Here is a 15849-nt window from a genome sequence, read left to right on the forward strand (position 1 = left end):
CTGCATAATCTGTCTGAAAAAAAAAATACCAGTCTAACGGTTAGACGCGATAGAAGTGAAACCTTCCGTAAAACAAACTGAGAGAGAATAAGACGAAAGCAGCATTAGGAGCGGGATAATTATAGGTTCATTATAATATTGCTATAAAGTTCATATTTTATTTTCTTCATTTTATTTTATTCATCCTCAATGTTTTCAATTTCAACAAATGATACGAGTGGCTTATGATAGATAAAATATGATACAAATGCTTTGGTTTCGATGTTGTCAACATATCTTTGAAATACCGCGTCAATGGTTGTTTTTGATCGTGTTGTCGATTCAGTGCGATTGTTACACATTTTTAAATTGAATGTTGTATTGAGAACGTCAATTAAAGGAACCGCTGTGTCCAATGCAAAATTTACGTTAAAATCGCCACTTAAAATCATTGGAACTTTATTGTAATCTTTTCTAAGTATCCGCGATACTTCTGGTGTATACTTTATTAAATTTTCGTGAATGAATTCCGTGATGCTATTTATTGATTTTTTTTTCTGTCGATACTCACGACACTTTTCTGTATTATTTTTCGGCATAATTGCGGTAAATATTTAAAAATGAAAATATTTACGAATATAAAAATACACACGCGGTTGCTATTCTGAGCGTCCCCAGCAAAACCTGCGTGACCGAAACTCTAACACAATTACATTTTTTTGAATGTTACAAACACATATGCACGCAGGTTTTGCTGGGGCGTGACCGAAACTCTAACACAATTACACATATGAACTCGTATTTGTTTGAAAATCGACTTTTTTTTTTGGTTCTCCGTCACCTTTGGAAAATGTGTAAACAGTAAGCAAACTTTATTCAAATATTTTCCCTCATTTTTGCATCAGTAAAATAAAACAAACGCCGTAGCCGAATGGGTTGGTGCGTGACTACTATTCAGAATTCACAGAGAGAACGTCAGTTCGAATCTCGGTGAAAACACCAAAATTAAGGAAAACTATTTTTCTAATAGCGCTCACCCCTCAGCAGGCAATGGCAAAACACCCAGTGTATTTCTGCCATGAAAAAAAGCTCCTCATAAACATATAAAATAAAATAAAATAACTGTATAAAACAATTTTTTTTCTTGTGATTCGAACCAAGGATTTTGGATCGGAAGCTCACATTGCTAGCCGCTCGGCTATCGCGCCATGCTGTCGGCGCTGGCCTAAAAGTTATTTAGTTCGTCGCTACGTTTATATGTAATATTCGTAGCCAAGAGTGTCGCTTTTTTCGTTTCACTTTTTCTCAAATCACTCCCAACGATTATAAAGAAGTTTTCACTTCAAAAACTGAGCCCGCCGATCCACGACATGTAACTTATTGCTTCAATAGTACAAAACAGAACCGTTTTTTGATTGCTTGAATATTGAAAAATGGGTCCTGTATGATAATTCGAAACGCAAAAGGTAAAGGAAAATAACGAAGCAAAAAGGCATAGATAACGACATTAAGTGCAAGAAATACGGGTGGATCGGTCACACGTTAAGAAAGGATGCAAACAACATTGCTCATATAGCTTTGGGATGGAGTCCGATCGGTACTAGGAGCAGATGGTACTAGAAGCTGGATGGCATACCCTACTTGCTGTTCAGAATTCATACTAAGCAGTTAGGTACCATTACATTTTCCTACGGGGTATATGTATTCATACCACATATTTACATAGAAATGTTTAGGTGCGTTTACAGTTCTATTGTATTTTCGAGTGCATGTCACGGAACTGAAGCATATGCAATTTTCTGTGCTGCACGTGAAATATCATTTTCCTTGTCGAATATGAAACTATTCGTAAAAATAGTTAGTGCGTATTATATAAAATATGAAAGTATATTTAGAAGTATACATATTTGGCTACAGATTTCTGTGTAGTAGGAGAGAAACTTTTTGCAATTTAGTTATTCTCGCAATTTGATATTCGTTCATATGAAAAATGTGATTGTTATTAACAAACGAGATGTGGCTATTACATAACGAGTCCTTCACCTCCAATATGCAAACCTTCTTTACCAACACAACTTTAAAGGAGAGAGTCTTGGTGACAATGGGGACACTGTCGTCATAGTACCAAAGGAAATGCTCTGAATCCATGAAGGCGCACAAGAGATCTTTTTATTATTTCTTAATAGTAGTAATAATAATAATAATAAAATCGCAGGGCATCCTCTTTTGGATGATGACGAGTCTAACAACTCCGCGAGACTCTAGTTACCGGTGAAGACACGAAAAATACCGCCAACGGCCTAACATGCCGGCCAGATGTAAAATGCATGTTTGAAGGAAATTGTTAACCGGAAAGGAAAACTAAGAACCAATAACCGCAAGGAAATATTTCGCAAGAAATATGAAGAAGAGTGATAACACTGCGGCCCTAGCTAACCATCTAGAAGGACTAACCTTCCTCTTGATGTGCAAAATGGTGCTAAGTGATGGAAACCAAGCCTCGGCTGAGCGTCGTTATGGTCGAGAACGACGCGGAAATACACAAGTCGATCAAGATACTAACCGGAATACTCACCAAAGACCAGCAATCAGCACTTCGGCAGACCAAACAGCAATCAGTAAAGCTGAAAACCCCGCCAACGCATGATATGATATGATCATTTGGGCTTACGAAAGGTTTCATTCCGCACAAGTTAACTGAGTACCAAAAATTGCTCAGAATACAACATTCGAAAGGCCTCATTAAAGAGGCGAGAAAAGGCGATAACTTCCTTTACAACTTTGCAACTGGTGATGAAACGTGGTTTGTCTAACATGAACCTGAAATTAAGCGTCAAAACCCGAATGGAAGGCAACAGACGAGGCACCACCCAAAAAATCGCGTTTAGAGAAGTCAAAAATCACATCGAGGCTCATTTGTTTTTACGATGCCAACGGAATTGTCAGCAAGGAGGTCGTGCCAATGGGCCAAACCGTCAATGCAAGTTTCTATCTTGGCGTTTTGAAGCGTTTGTTGCATCGCATTTGTCGAATTCGCCCTGAATACCGCGAAGGAAGAAGTCTTGTACTGATATCCTGAAGGAGATTCCGGTGAATGACCTGAAGTACCCTTTCAAAAAGCTTTTAGATCGCGGTGCATCGAGGCCAGAGGGGACTATTTTGAGTAAATAATCTCAAAGTTATCAGAACAAAGCTCCTGTCGTTTTAATTTAGATCAGTCTTGCCGATTTTGGACTTCATTTTGTACTACCTAAACTACTAAAACTGGCTATAGAGAAGAGTTTCCCCGACTATTTGAAGAAATATATCCCCAAGAACTCGCGGATAAAAAAACATATAATAATTACAAGTAACAGACTAACCAGTATAGGCATCCAAAATATTAAGGAACAAGTAACAATAGAAATAAATGCAATATTTCAACAAAATATTAAACAAATGTCAGTCAAACTCATCAGACAACTCTAATACTTCAATTTTACTAAAACAAACACTTAAAAAAAATAACTGCCAAATAGATGGAAACAAAAATACAGCCACTAACCTCAACGATCGATAATATAGAATATCAACTCTTCCAAAAAGTAAAAACTACTTTTCAAACAAATAAAATGCAATGGGAAAGAACTGAGCCGACAGAGAACTTTTTCCCCAAACTAATATTATTTAAAAATTGCTGCATTTCACTTAAATAATTTAAAAAACTTAGTTCTATTTTCCGCACCCTGTATGCATGAATTTCTTATCAACTGTTCTAATAGGCAAACTCACTATTCGCTCAACAAAATCTTAGAATTCTTGAATTAACTTCAATAGAATTGCGCGTAAATTAATGAGCTTCGGGTAAATAACTCTTCACTTTTACGCCACGCCGCCTATAGAAATTCACAAAACGCATTGATGTGGAAAATAAGAATGCGAAATAATGAAGAAAATGTAGCAGCAGCTGAGAAAACGATTCAAATAACTGTATAAAGGTATTACTTACATATAAGAATAGCAGTAGAGGTAGTGCCTTATAAAGTTTACTACCTTTACACCAACACCAACACCAGCAACCACACATACACTTAATTTTATTAAATTATAACTAATGAATGAGCATTGGAAAGTTGATCCTTTCAACTTGACTCATCTCTGCCATGCCGATAGTGATGCGCTGGTTGTGCCTCGTGTTGCCAGTTAAATGAATAGAAAATAATAGAGGAAGTGCAAGTGCAGGCGCAGATATTGTGCAAAGTTTTCTACAATGGAAATTTCTCAATGGGTGAGATTTGTTGAATGGGCGAATGTATGCGCTTCGTTGCCTGCACAGTGAAGGTGTTTAATTTGGGAATTTTCCTATTTAGAAAGTAACAGTAAAGTTAGTTTAGAGAAATGTTGAAAGGAAATGAAAATGAATTTCAGTTGTTGCTTGCGAGTTTTAATTAAGTTTTTACGAAATTTTACTGCTTTAAAATTCTTAAGAACATTTTTAATATTTTTTTTTCGTATATTTCAAAGACCTGGCTTGCAAAATAAACCAAAATTCTAAACTATTTTCTGCATAAGTAAATGCAAATATCCTTCATTAAGGTCTTTTTCACGCTTTTTCTGCAATTCCGCTCCATTCAACTTGGGCGTCTGCCCTTTGTGTTTATCCTTTTTCATTCGCTGTGTCCCATCTTTGCTTTTCCACCTAATTAGGCTTCAATTCAAGCACGAAATGTCACAATACTCTGACAAATTAATTGAGACTGCAGTTAATTGAATTTTTATGCTCAAATCGCGTGTAACTGTATTCACAATATTTATACGAAGTTTGCCTTTCATGATTACTTCTGTCAACTTTCTTCACGCCGCTGTGCATGACATTGCTGCTATTTTCTTTAATCTGTATAATATTGAAAACCATACTTTCCTCACGATTGACTTTGACTATTAGTTTCTTGTCTGGAGAAAACTCTTATTTTTTGCATCAATGAGTCTTAAGCGTAGAAAAATATGTTACACATCATTGGTTTATATTATTAATATTACTTCGCTTAAGAAAATGTTTTGTTGGTTGAAAAATATTGTCTTTTGTACGTTTAGGAATTGAATGTTAGGTTGTTAGGTTTTGTGAGATGAAGTTAAGAATAGTCTTTGAAGAAGCCACTTCAGTGCTGATTATAAAATTAATATTGCCTTGTTGTTAAAGAAAAAATGCGAGTATTGATTATTCTCGGGAGTTGCAAATGGTGAAAAATGGTGTTATTATTACATTATTAATTAATTTAATTCTAAACTCGAGGTTCTCATAAAATATTGGGTAGTCGAAAAAGTCTTTTCGTATTTCTAATCAAACTTCAACTCATTTTTTTATATTTATAATGAACTTTATTAAAAAAAATATGTACCATTTTGGTCGAGCACCTTTTGCCATTTTTCTTCTAGAGACATTATTCCATCAGTGTAAAACTTTTGTGGTTTCTCGGCGAAAAACTGCGACAAGTAATTTTCACAGACTTCCCTTGAAGCCAACTTTACTCCATTAAGGCAGTTCTGCATTGACCGAAACAAACGGTAGTCCGATGGTGCAAGGTCGGGGCTATATGGTAGATGCATCAAAACTTCCCAGCCAAACTCTCCCACCAGTTTTTGCCGAGTCATCGAAGATGTGTGTGGCCTAGCGTTGTCCTGATGGAATACGACGCCCTTTCTGCTGATTAGTTCTGGCCGTTTTTTTTCGATTGCTTGCTTCAATCTCATCAGTTGTTGACAGTAAAGTGTAGAATCAATCGTTCGAGCAGGCTGGAGCAGCTCATAGTGGATGATTCCTTTCCAATCCCACCAAACACACAGCATAACCTTTCGAGGTGTCAATCCTGGCTTTCCGGCCATTTGTTGAGCTTCACCACCCTTGCACCATGATCTTTTTCGCACATTATTGTCGTATTTGATACACTTTTCGTCTCCTGTTACCATTCGCTTCAGAAATGGTTGGATTTCATTTGGTTTCAGCAAAGAAACTTCCAGATGTTAATTCGGTCCATTAAATTTTTCACAGACAATTTATGTGGTACTCAAACATCGAGCTTCTTTTTGTAACCAGCGTTTTTTAAATGGTTTAAAACCATTTGATGATGAATGGTTAGTGCCTTGGCGATGTCATGGCAGCTTATGTGACGGTCCTGGTCAATCTTTTTCATAATTTCATCGACTTTTTCAACGATAGGTCGACCGGAGGTGGAGGTGCATCTTTCACATCGAAATTTCCAGAACGGAAGCGAGCGAACCATTGTTGAGCTACACGAACTGATACAGCATCGTCTCCGTAAACTTCACAAATTTCATTGGTGGCTTGCGTGGCATCTTCCCTTTTTTATACAAAAATTTCAAAATATAGCGAATTTCTTCATTATTTTCACTCATTTTTGAACAGGTATAACTTTTTTTCAACTTCTCCGAATTTAAGGAGAAAAAGTGCCTCAAATGCTGTTTCATCAGTCTCGTTTTGTAGACAAAAGTGTTGTAAGGTAGCGAATGAGGCTGTTGCTACCTTAACTGACACTTCTGCCAAAGGTTCTGATGTATCGTCTTCATATTCGTCGTTGCTCTTTTCATTCGTATCTGTCGCAGATAAGATTTCGCCATCGGTTACTGAACCTGAGACAGCAACATCTTCATCCACTTGAACATAGCCAGAAAAACTCACACCGCTGATGTCAACTACTGGTACCTGGTACCAGTGATGGTTCTTCATCATCCATAATTATTTGCGAACTTTCATGAGCTTCTTTTACGAAACCCGATGCCTTGTTAATCTCTAAAATAGCTGTCAGAACCGTGATATTTGTAGTTAGCTGCTTGTTAAGAGATTCCAAAACCATCTCAACAATTTCTTTGCGATACATCATATTATATTTAAATTATGGATGATCCCTTGGTCCAATGGTTGCAATTTGGAAGTTGTATTTGGCGGAAAGAAGTAGAATTCTACGTTGGATAATGAAGGAGAACTGTTGTGGACAGCGCAACTGTCTAAAAATAGTAAAATGTTTCTCTTTTGTCGTTTCATGTTTCTGTTAACTGTTAAAAGCCAATTGTTGAAAGTTCTGCTGTCATCCAAGCTTTTTTGTTAGCACAGTAATCAGTAGGAAACAATTTCACTCCTTTAAAACATCGCGGTTTCATTGCTTTTCTTATTACTAAGGGCTTAAGCTTTTCCGATCCATTCATATTTACTGCAGTAGAGAGGTTCTCTTTACTATGTTTTCCCCCATGCCACTTTTCATCTTTAAAAGTAAGCGTTTTGTCCGGTAAGCATTTGAAAAAAAAACCAGTTTCATTAGTATTGAAAATGTCTCGGGCATCATAGTTTTCAATCAGTGCTTCAATTTACCATGCCAATCTGAGCAAACATCGTCATTAACAGTTCCACTTTCTCCACAAATTTGCTTAAACACGAAGCCATTCCTCTTTTTGAAATTTGAAGTTCACTCTTCACTCGCCTCAAAGTTTTGTATGTTTACAGTAAACGCGAACTCATTTGCTTTTTCCTTTAACAAAGTTCCACTAATAGATACTTTTTGTCCTCTACTCTGTCTAAGCCAAATGACCAGGATTTCTTCCAAACGAGGATATTCGCCTTTAGTTGTTCTTTTCCGTGCTCCAGCAGTTTGAGCAGCAGTAACTTTCGCCTTGTTCTTTATTACGGTTGAGAGAGAGTGCTGAGAGGAATGTTAAATTCTTTTACAACAATGATTTTCTTCTCACTTTCTTAAAACATTTATACTTTTTAGGACTCATATTTAATACACCTTTTTAATCTGCATACCAACGAAGCGATTCGTGCGGAAGAGTGCGTCAAAATGTGCCTATGTTTTATGCGTAACACGCAACCACGCACAGTAAATGTATTTTCAGGGGAGTCCCAAAATTCAAAGTTCTTACACCAAGAAACTTTGCAAATTTTAATCGTCGAGTGTTTGACCATATTAGTTCGAATTAACGCGTCGTAGCAATGATTTTTTCATTCGAGTTACCGAGTGCATAAAAATGTATAGACATAATTCGAAATAAGAAAAGATCTTGTAGGGGACTCGTGATAACTTTGAGTTTATGAGAGGTTCGAAATATCGCAGGTTTGAATTAACGAGAGTCGATTATACTAATAATAAGGTTTCGACTCTTAACCTAAATTATAGTACCTACAGCTCCTTGAAGAAGGTTAAGGTTGTTATGAAGGTTAAGGTGAATATGCATCACAGGCTTCGGTGGTCAATTCTTCTGAGATGTGACGAACTGAGGATATGCAACAGCGACCGATCCAATGGATTTGGGTGATGCTTCAGCCTTTGGTAGTAGTTTTGTTGGATTACTGCTATTTCGGCTGCCACTAATGGGGCATTTAGGTCTCGATGGATAGTTTCATATGTCCAGATTGGCTTGACGATTGTATTGTAGAGAAGAACTCTGTGATCACGGCTAAGCCCGGAAGGGGAATTGATTAGCCAATGAAGATATTTCGTTGGCCTGATATCTGGTCAAAACATTGTGCGCTTCTCTAAAACTCAGCGGCTGAGATGGTTTGAACACCTAATCAGGACGGACGGCAGCAGAAGTATTTAAAACACCTTCAACTCTCTCATTATAAACAGTAAAAAGCGTGAAAGGCCGCGAAGAAGATGGGCAGACGATGTTGATATAGATTTACGCCTTATATGTTAAGTGCTAGGAGACGCGACGCAATGAACCAAGTCGTATGGAGCGCGCTTGTGAAGGAAGCACCGGCTCACCCCGAGCTGTACTTGCTGTGATGATGACTCTGGGAACTTTTTGATCAAAGTGGTAACTTCTTTAGAATGAGTGACTGTGAAGTTTAGATATACACTGTCGCTTCTATTTAGCGTAAAAGTCACATGCTTACACTTTTGCTCATTCACTTTGAAGCGCCAGTTTGCCAACCACTTTGCAATGTGTTTTAGATGACAGTTAAGTTCACCCGGCGGTTTTATTGGACGGTCTCGACGGATGTAAATATTTGCCGTTTTGTTGGAAGGTCAGCTGTGTATATTACATATAAAAGCATACGCAGTGCAATGCCTTGTGGTACGCCGGCTTTAATATCGTCTTAATCAGTTAGGCACTTTTTAGATCTTACCATAAACACCTGATTTGTAAGACAAGGTTCTAATATTTTGTGTGAGCTTTGTGGCAGTGCACGTTGGATTTTGTAGACAAGTCACTCGTGCCATACTCTGTCGAACGCTTGAGCTACATCAAGAAATATGGCTGAGCAATATTCCCGTCGTTCAAAAGCATTCCTTATTTCGGAGCTGATTGATTGACTTGCTCAATTGTGTCGTGTTTCTCACGAAAACCAAAAAATTTTAAGTTAATTTAGGTTTGATGAAGCGGGTTAGCTTAGAGCAGTTGATTTTTATAAAGGTCACTTGGATGATACCAAGACCATTTATCATGGGGCTGATATGTTGACAAAAAAAATGAAGGCTCTTTCAAAAGTGACGGCACCTTTTTTTGTGTAATCTTAGACATTTGTCAAGTAGACAAATGTATAATTTTGTACGACAGACTTAAAAAAAAAATTGCGCGTTAAAAATGATTGAAACTTATTATTAAAATGGCCGGTGACCAATAATAAGATATCGCAAAATTCGTGAATCTTTTGGTGGAAAGGAGTCCTAATGAGTCGAGAATTCAAAGGTTGGTGAAAAAATGTCAAGGAGCTGGTTTCTTCTGGGTTAGATAAATGACTGGCAGACCAAAAACGCGACGTTCTGTTGAGAATATTGCTGCTGTAGCGCAAGTTTTTGCTGAACAACTTTCAATATCGATATATCGACGTTCTCACTTCTCTCTATGGCATTCATAAATCGACTGTTTGGCGGATTTTACCTAAAGACTTCCTCTAATTTTCACTTTTAATTGTTAAAAGTCGTATTTTGAATAAGTTCACTGCTCAAAGTGCAATCAGGTTAAAGGAGGTTGGCCTGTGGAAGCAATCTCTCAAGGGACATGGTAGCTTTTTTGGACAGTTAACAACGTATTTCTCCTTCGGGCAAATCTCTCGATCCGCAAACTGAAGTTTGAGCGTTGTGCCAGAGTAATCATTCCAAGTATGCAGGATTGAAACAAGGAGAAAATCTGCATGGAAGCTGCTACCTCTGTCTCACTGACGGCTGCAATATGGAATCAGGAGTCGGAGCAGGGGTTTTCACTAAATCAGCCCCTCTCTCCTTAAAATTACCGAATACTGGTAATGTGTCCCAGACGGCTGCTAATGTTTGGGACCTGGCAGGCATGCAAAATGTTTAGGGAACGCGGGAGCGAGGGAGATACTCACATTTTCTCCGATAGTCAAGCCGCGATCAAAACTCTGACCATGCTCTGATGCGGCAGATCCAAACCAGTCAAATCCTGTATGGAGAAGATTAAATCTCTTGGGTGTGCAGGTAACATTTCTCTAATATGGATTCCAGAGCATACGAACGTAGAGAAAAATGAAATTGTTGATGAGCTTGCTAGGAAGGGGTCGACTGAATTGGTCTCAGAGACCTCCTACTCGGTCATTGGCATCTTCCTGACTCTTGTTAAAGGGGAATTGCATAACTTATTTTTCGAGAAAGCGCAGAAAAGATGGAGCTCTATTTCATCATGCGCTGTTTCGAAAACTCTTTTTCCCCCATACAAAGGCGGAGGAGTCAGAAAGTTCTGGAGACTCCCAGCCATTCAATATCTAAAGTCGTTGCTGAGTGTACCGGTCATTGGACGATCGGCACATACGCAGAAAAGATAAGTTTACCATTTAATCTCATTGCAGAAGCTTTCTCTTCAAATATTCGTGTTTGGCAGCTAGACTATTAAAATCACTGGGTGCTCCTTCTTCAACAACCTGTGACAGTCGCTAACCTAAATCCCATCAATCTTCTTTATTACATCAACACCTAACCTCTGGTTAGCTGTTGATATCTGCTTGTTGGAGGTCTCATAGTGAAATCAAAGCGGCGTTTTAGTGCTAATTCGGCAGTGCGAGACTGCTACTTCAACTATTTCACTTACCTGCCTACCTAGGGAAACCCGAAATAACATATCCAAATTTTTACATATTTAATTTTAAAATAACATCGAATAAACAGGCGAATCTTTTGGAAGAAATGTAAGAACTAGTGTTTCCACTAGCTCAAGAAGGGAAGGCAAGGAAAGCCAAATTAATGGCCACTCGAAACAATTTTGCCAAGTTTAAAATCAAGCGTCAAAAAGTACACGCTATACATTACCACCAAAATGTTTTTGTTTGATGCCATGCAACAACTGTTGCTAAAAAATAATATTCTCACGAATGTTGATAATCGAAAACTAAACTATCACCGAATTATTTTATTGAATAATTCTGCTTCTTACAGAGATTTTCTTTTCACAAAGTTCGTACCTTTTCACTCGTAGCAAACAAAGTTTGTGAGAGTTGAACTGAATTCCAGTGAATGCAATTTATTTCTTTTTTGTGACGCTGCTGTAGTAGCAGCAAATCGACAGCTATGTGTCTTCAAAACTTTCTTCGCGCATTGAAAAGTTTTCTTTGTTGATTTCGTTAAAGAGCTGTAAAATTGTTAGCCAAAAGTAGGCTATAAAATGTCAGGCGAGCGTAGAAAAAACTGAAGCAACATATCAGCAATCGATTTGAAAAAGTTTGCAGCATATTTGTGGGCGTAACAGCTGGAAAAGTGTGAAAGAAGTTTAGTGGGTCTTTTGAATTGAATATTAGAACGTTCTAAAGTCACTTAAGTGATCGTAAGTTGAAAATAGCTAGTGAATTTGGAAAGTTATCTATTGCTTTAAAACAATTTTGTTGAATAATGTTTTTGCAAATCGTATTTGGGCACATTTGCTGGGGATGCGAAGGCAACGAGTGAGTCATGAAAATGATGAAATACAATTAAAAATATTTTGTGTACAAAAAGTGACTTATTTAAATAACACTAGTAAAGAAAATAAATGAACTTGAAAAAAAAAAATTCCAAGGAAATTTTAGCTCAGTAAACACGAACACTGTCGAAAATGTCTCTCCTATTCGATTATTCTTCATTAATACCTTTGCCGATTATGTCGATTGGTAATGTTAAGAATAATATTAAATAATAAATATAAGACCACAAATAAATTACTCCGAAATCATTTTGAAGTCCATTTTTTTTAAAAAAAGAACGTACATCATTTGTGAGTTTAGCGACCCACAATTATTTTACTTAGAGACTATTTTTATTGTTATTTTTCTAGCAGGCGCGTTCGATTCACCCGATACTTTAAAATTAGTGTAATTGCCCGGAAAATTGGAAATTTTGCTGGAAAACTGAGAAACATGAATTTGGAACTACGGCTACCGATGCGAAAGTTGAACAAAAAAATATGATAATAAAATAAATACATCACATTGTCACTAGTAACCGAAAGTTGTTGAATTGCATAACATTTTTGGGTAGAGTTGCCGCCTCTCATGAATATTCAAACGAATGAAATAAATAATATAATTAATAGAACGTTTACTAATGTCTCTATTAAACGAAAACTGCTTAAAAAATAAAAAAATAAATAATTGGCACGTACACTTCTGTTAGGTGTTTGGCCTAGCTCCTCCTCCTGTTTGTGGTGTGCGTCTTGATGTTGTTCCACAAATGGAGGGACCTACAGTTTCGAACCGACTCCGAACGGCAGATATTTTTATGAGGAGCTTTTTCATGGATGAAATACACTCGGAGGTTTGCCATTGCCTGCCGAGGGGCGACCACTATTAGAGAAATGTTTTTATTAATTTTGCTTTCACCGAGATTCGAACCAACGATCTCTCTGTGAATTCCGAATGGTAATTACGCACCAACCCATTCGGCTACGGCGGCGGAAAACTACTTAAGAGACTTTAATATAGAAAAAATATAGAAAAATGTATTTATAGGGTTGCCATCTATTATAGATAATTAAAGGAATTAAATATATAAGATAATTAAAACATCTTATTTAATTATTTCCATATTTAATTTTGTTGTTGCTTGATTATTAAATTATTACAGACAAAGCACAAAGGATTAATTGAAAATGCCAAAAGGATAAAGTTTAAAATTAGCAAAATTAGAAAAACGAAGTCTACTTTTAGGAAATTTAAAATAAATTAATTTTAATTTTAACAAATTTAATCTGATTTCTAACGAAAGATGAGTAGAAGTAATTTATTATTGAAAAAAATTTGAGTTGGGTTGCCACCTTCTTTTTAAAAATGTCTAAATATTATATAGTGAGTATCAAAATTTATAAAAGAAGATTCGTTATAGAAGAAATTTCAAGTCAGAAATTTTTTTCGAGTATGGTTGCCAACTATGTAAAAAATAAATTAGATACCTGAGAAATTTTAATAACTAATATCAAACAAAAAATTCGTAGAATCTTTTTATTATTGAAAAAAATGTGACTAGGGTTGCCCCTTTTTTGTTAAAACTGCCTGAATATTATATTGTGAGTATTCAAATTTATAAAAGAAGATTACTTTTAAGGATAATTTAAGCCACAAAAGTTTTTTTTTTAAGTTAAAGTTTAAGTTAAAATTTAAATCAGACAAGTGTTTTGAATATGGTTGCCACCCATGTAAAAATGAATTAGGTTTGTAAGACATTTTAATGCCTTATATCAAACGAAAAATGTATGGAAGCACTTTAGTATTGAAAAAATATTAAGAAGGGTTGCCACTTTTTATTAAAAATGTGTTCAATATTATATTTGGTGCAATAAAATTTAGAAAAAAATAGTAAGTAATATTAAAAGTAAACTTTTTGAGAAAATTTGAACGAGAAAAGTTTTTGAGTAGGTTGAAACCTATGCAAAAATAAATTAATTTTTATATAAATAAATTTAATATAATATATGACATCCAACGAAAGATGAGTACAAGTTATTTATTATTGAACAAAATTTGACTAGGGTTTCCACTTTTTTATTAAAAATGTCTGAGTATTATATTGTACATATAAAAATTTATAAAAGAAGATTAGTTTTAGAAGAAAATTTAAGTCCGACATTTTTTTCGAGTATGTATAAATTAGATTCGTAAGACATTTTATTGACTAATATCAAACAAAAAATATGTAGAGCTACTTTATTATTAATACAAATTCAAAAATTCCTCAATAATGGGATGGACCAGGGAAGCCGATGCGCCTACTAAAGTGACTTACTATTCTATACATAGTTGAATTTTATATACGAGATCGTTGTTGTTTTATTTAGATTCTTTTTTTTCTTATCGTTTTCACCTGGTTACCCTAATTCGAGACATATGCAGGACATTTAAGCAATTTTTTTCGCAAAACTGTATGGGCAGTGAACCGGGGGTATCACTCCAAATTATGCTTCTATACCTCTATAAGTTACTGTACACAATTCGTTAAAATCTACAAATTTTCATAAAACTGAAAAAATAAATTTACCTCATCGTCGTAATTATCGCCTTCTGCCATGTCTGCAACGCTGCTTTTTACTGCTCAGAAACGACTTTCGAGAATCTTAAATAAAAGTTTTCTATGTCAAAAGCCACTGTCTTCCTTAGAGCCACTTAATCTTGCTGTTCTATGCTTGGCTTGGACTGACTCTTTACAGTTGTCGATTTTGCTCTGGTCATTGCATAGGCATTACAGCGCTTTGTAATGAATACTTGTATTAAATTTCTCAATTCCTTTTTCAGTTCTTTGTATTTGTAAGCGGGTGGTAGTAGTCTTTCGCAGGTCCTGTGTACTGGCTTCGTATTCTTGACTTTGTTTTATGGGCTTCAGTGTGCCGCAATTATTGCCTTAAATTGGCTTTCTACGAATTTTTATGCAGTGAACTTAGCCACGTTTTTGCTTCAGTTGATTCGCTTTGTTGGTGTGTGTGTGTGTAAGCTTGCTGCTGCTGCTGTAATTCTTTAGTTCTCATTAATTCTGGGAATCTGCGCTTCAGTTGCTGACTGCAATTTTTCCCATTTTGCCGCGCTTTAATTTAGTTAACTTCGATAGGATATTTTTCTTTGTCGTAATTTCATGTAATCGCAATGTTGTGGTAATTACACTTATAAATATAATTCTTAGTAATGTCCGCTTTCAGCATCATAAATATATATTTTTTGCTATTGCTTTGTTTTTTGAGTTCTCTGAATTTTCCTTTTCCAATTTTGTTAGGTCAATTTTTTTAAAGCTTTTGCAGTTTTTCCATGTAATTTATTTAAATGACGCATACATTCAGGTGCTTTAAGTTTTAGTGCTTGAAATGTTGCATATTTTTAAGCGCTGTCATTATAAATTGTTTTACGGTTAATGTTGCGCACGCTGCAGAAGAAGAAATATAAGTTCTTGTTAGTTCTTTCGAGAATTTTTCCAAATGTGTGTATGTATGTGTGTGTTAATTTTATTTGTTTTTGTGAATTTTTTGCTTTGTTCATGCTGCTCTTGTAGTCCAATTTTTTCATACGTTTGTGCGCATCCAATTATTGCACACACATATGTATGTATGTGACGTGTGTGCGTGTGTGGATAATGTGAGCTGTGCGGTGGTAATTAGTGCGTGCGTGTAAATTTTCTTGTGTAGCGATTTACATAAATGATTGTTGAATTTATTGTTGCTTGCGGACATGCTGTTAAGTTGTGTTGTTTTTGTTTTTGCTTTACATACATGCTTACACTTTGTATTTAGGAGTGCAGATGGGAGTGTGACTTGCATGCGGCAATACAAATTATTAGAGGGTTTTTTGTTTTTTATTTTTGTTTTTTTAATATATGTACAATATATAAAACGATTTAAATAAATGTATTTGCGCTCACACGCTCAGTAGGAAATATAGTTACAAACATTTAGATGAAGAAAAACAGAGAA

At 35.8% G+C, this 15849-nt stretch overlaps 1 protein-coding gene across 1 annotated transcript in view; it reads right to left on the bottom strand.

Moving 5' to 3' along the window:
- Positions 1-15078, bottom strand: part of LOC129249234 (prolyl endopeptidase FAP) — a 102515-nt gene extending 87437 nt beyond the window's left edge. Inside the window, exon 1 of the mRNA XM_054888924.1 lies at positions 14433-15078. Within this exon, the coding sequence (XP_054744899.1) occupies positions 14433-14462 (30 nt within the window). The 5' untranslated portion in view covers positions 14463-15078. The remainder of the gene's footprint in view (positions 1-14432) is intronic.
- Positions 15079-15849: the final 771 nt, after the last annotated feature.

This window comes from Anastrepha obliqua, chromosome 5 (assembly GCF_027943255.1).
Source record: "Anastrepha obliqua isolate idAnaObli1 chromosome 5, idAnaObli1_1.0, whole genome shotgun sequence".
In the NCBI taxonomy this organism is placed as follows: domain Eukaryota; kingdom Metazoa; phylum Arthropoda; class Insecta; order Diptera; family Tephritidae; genus Anastrepha; species Anastrepha obliqua.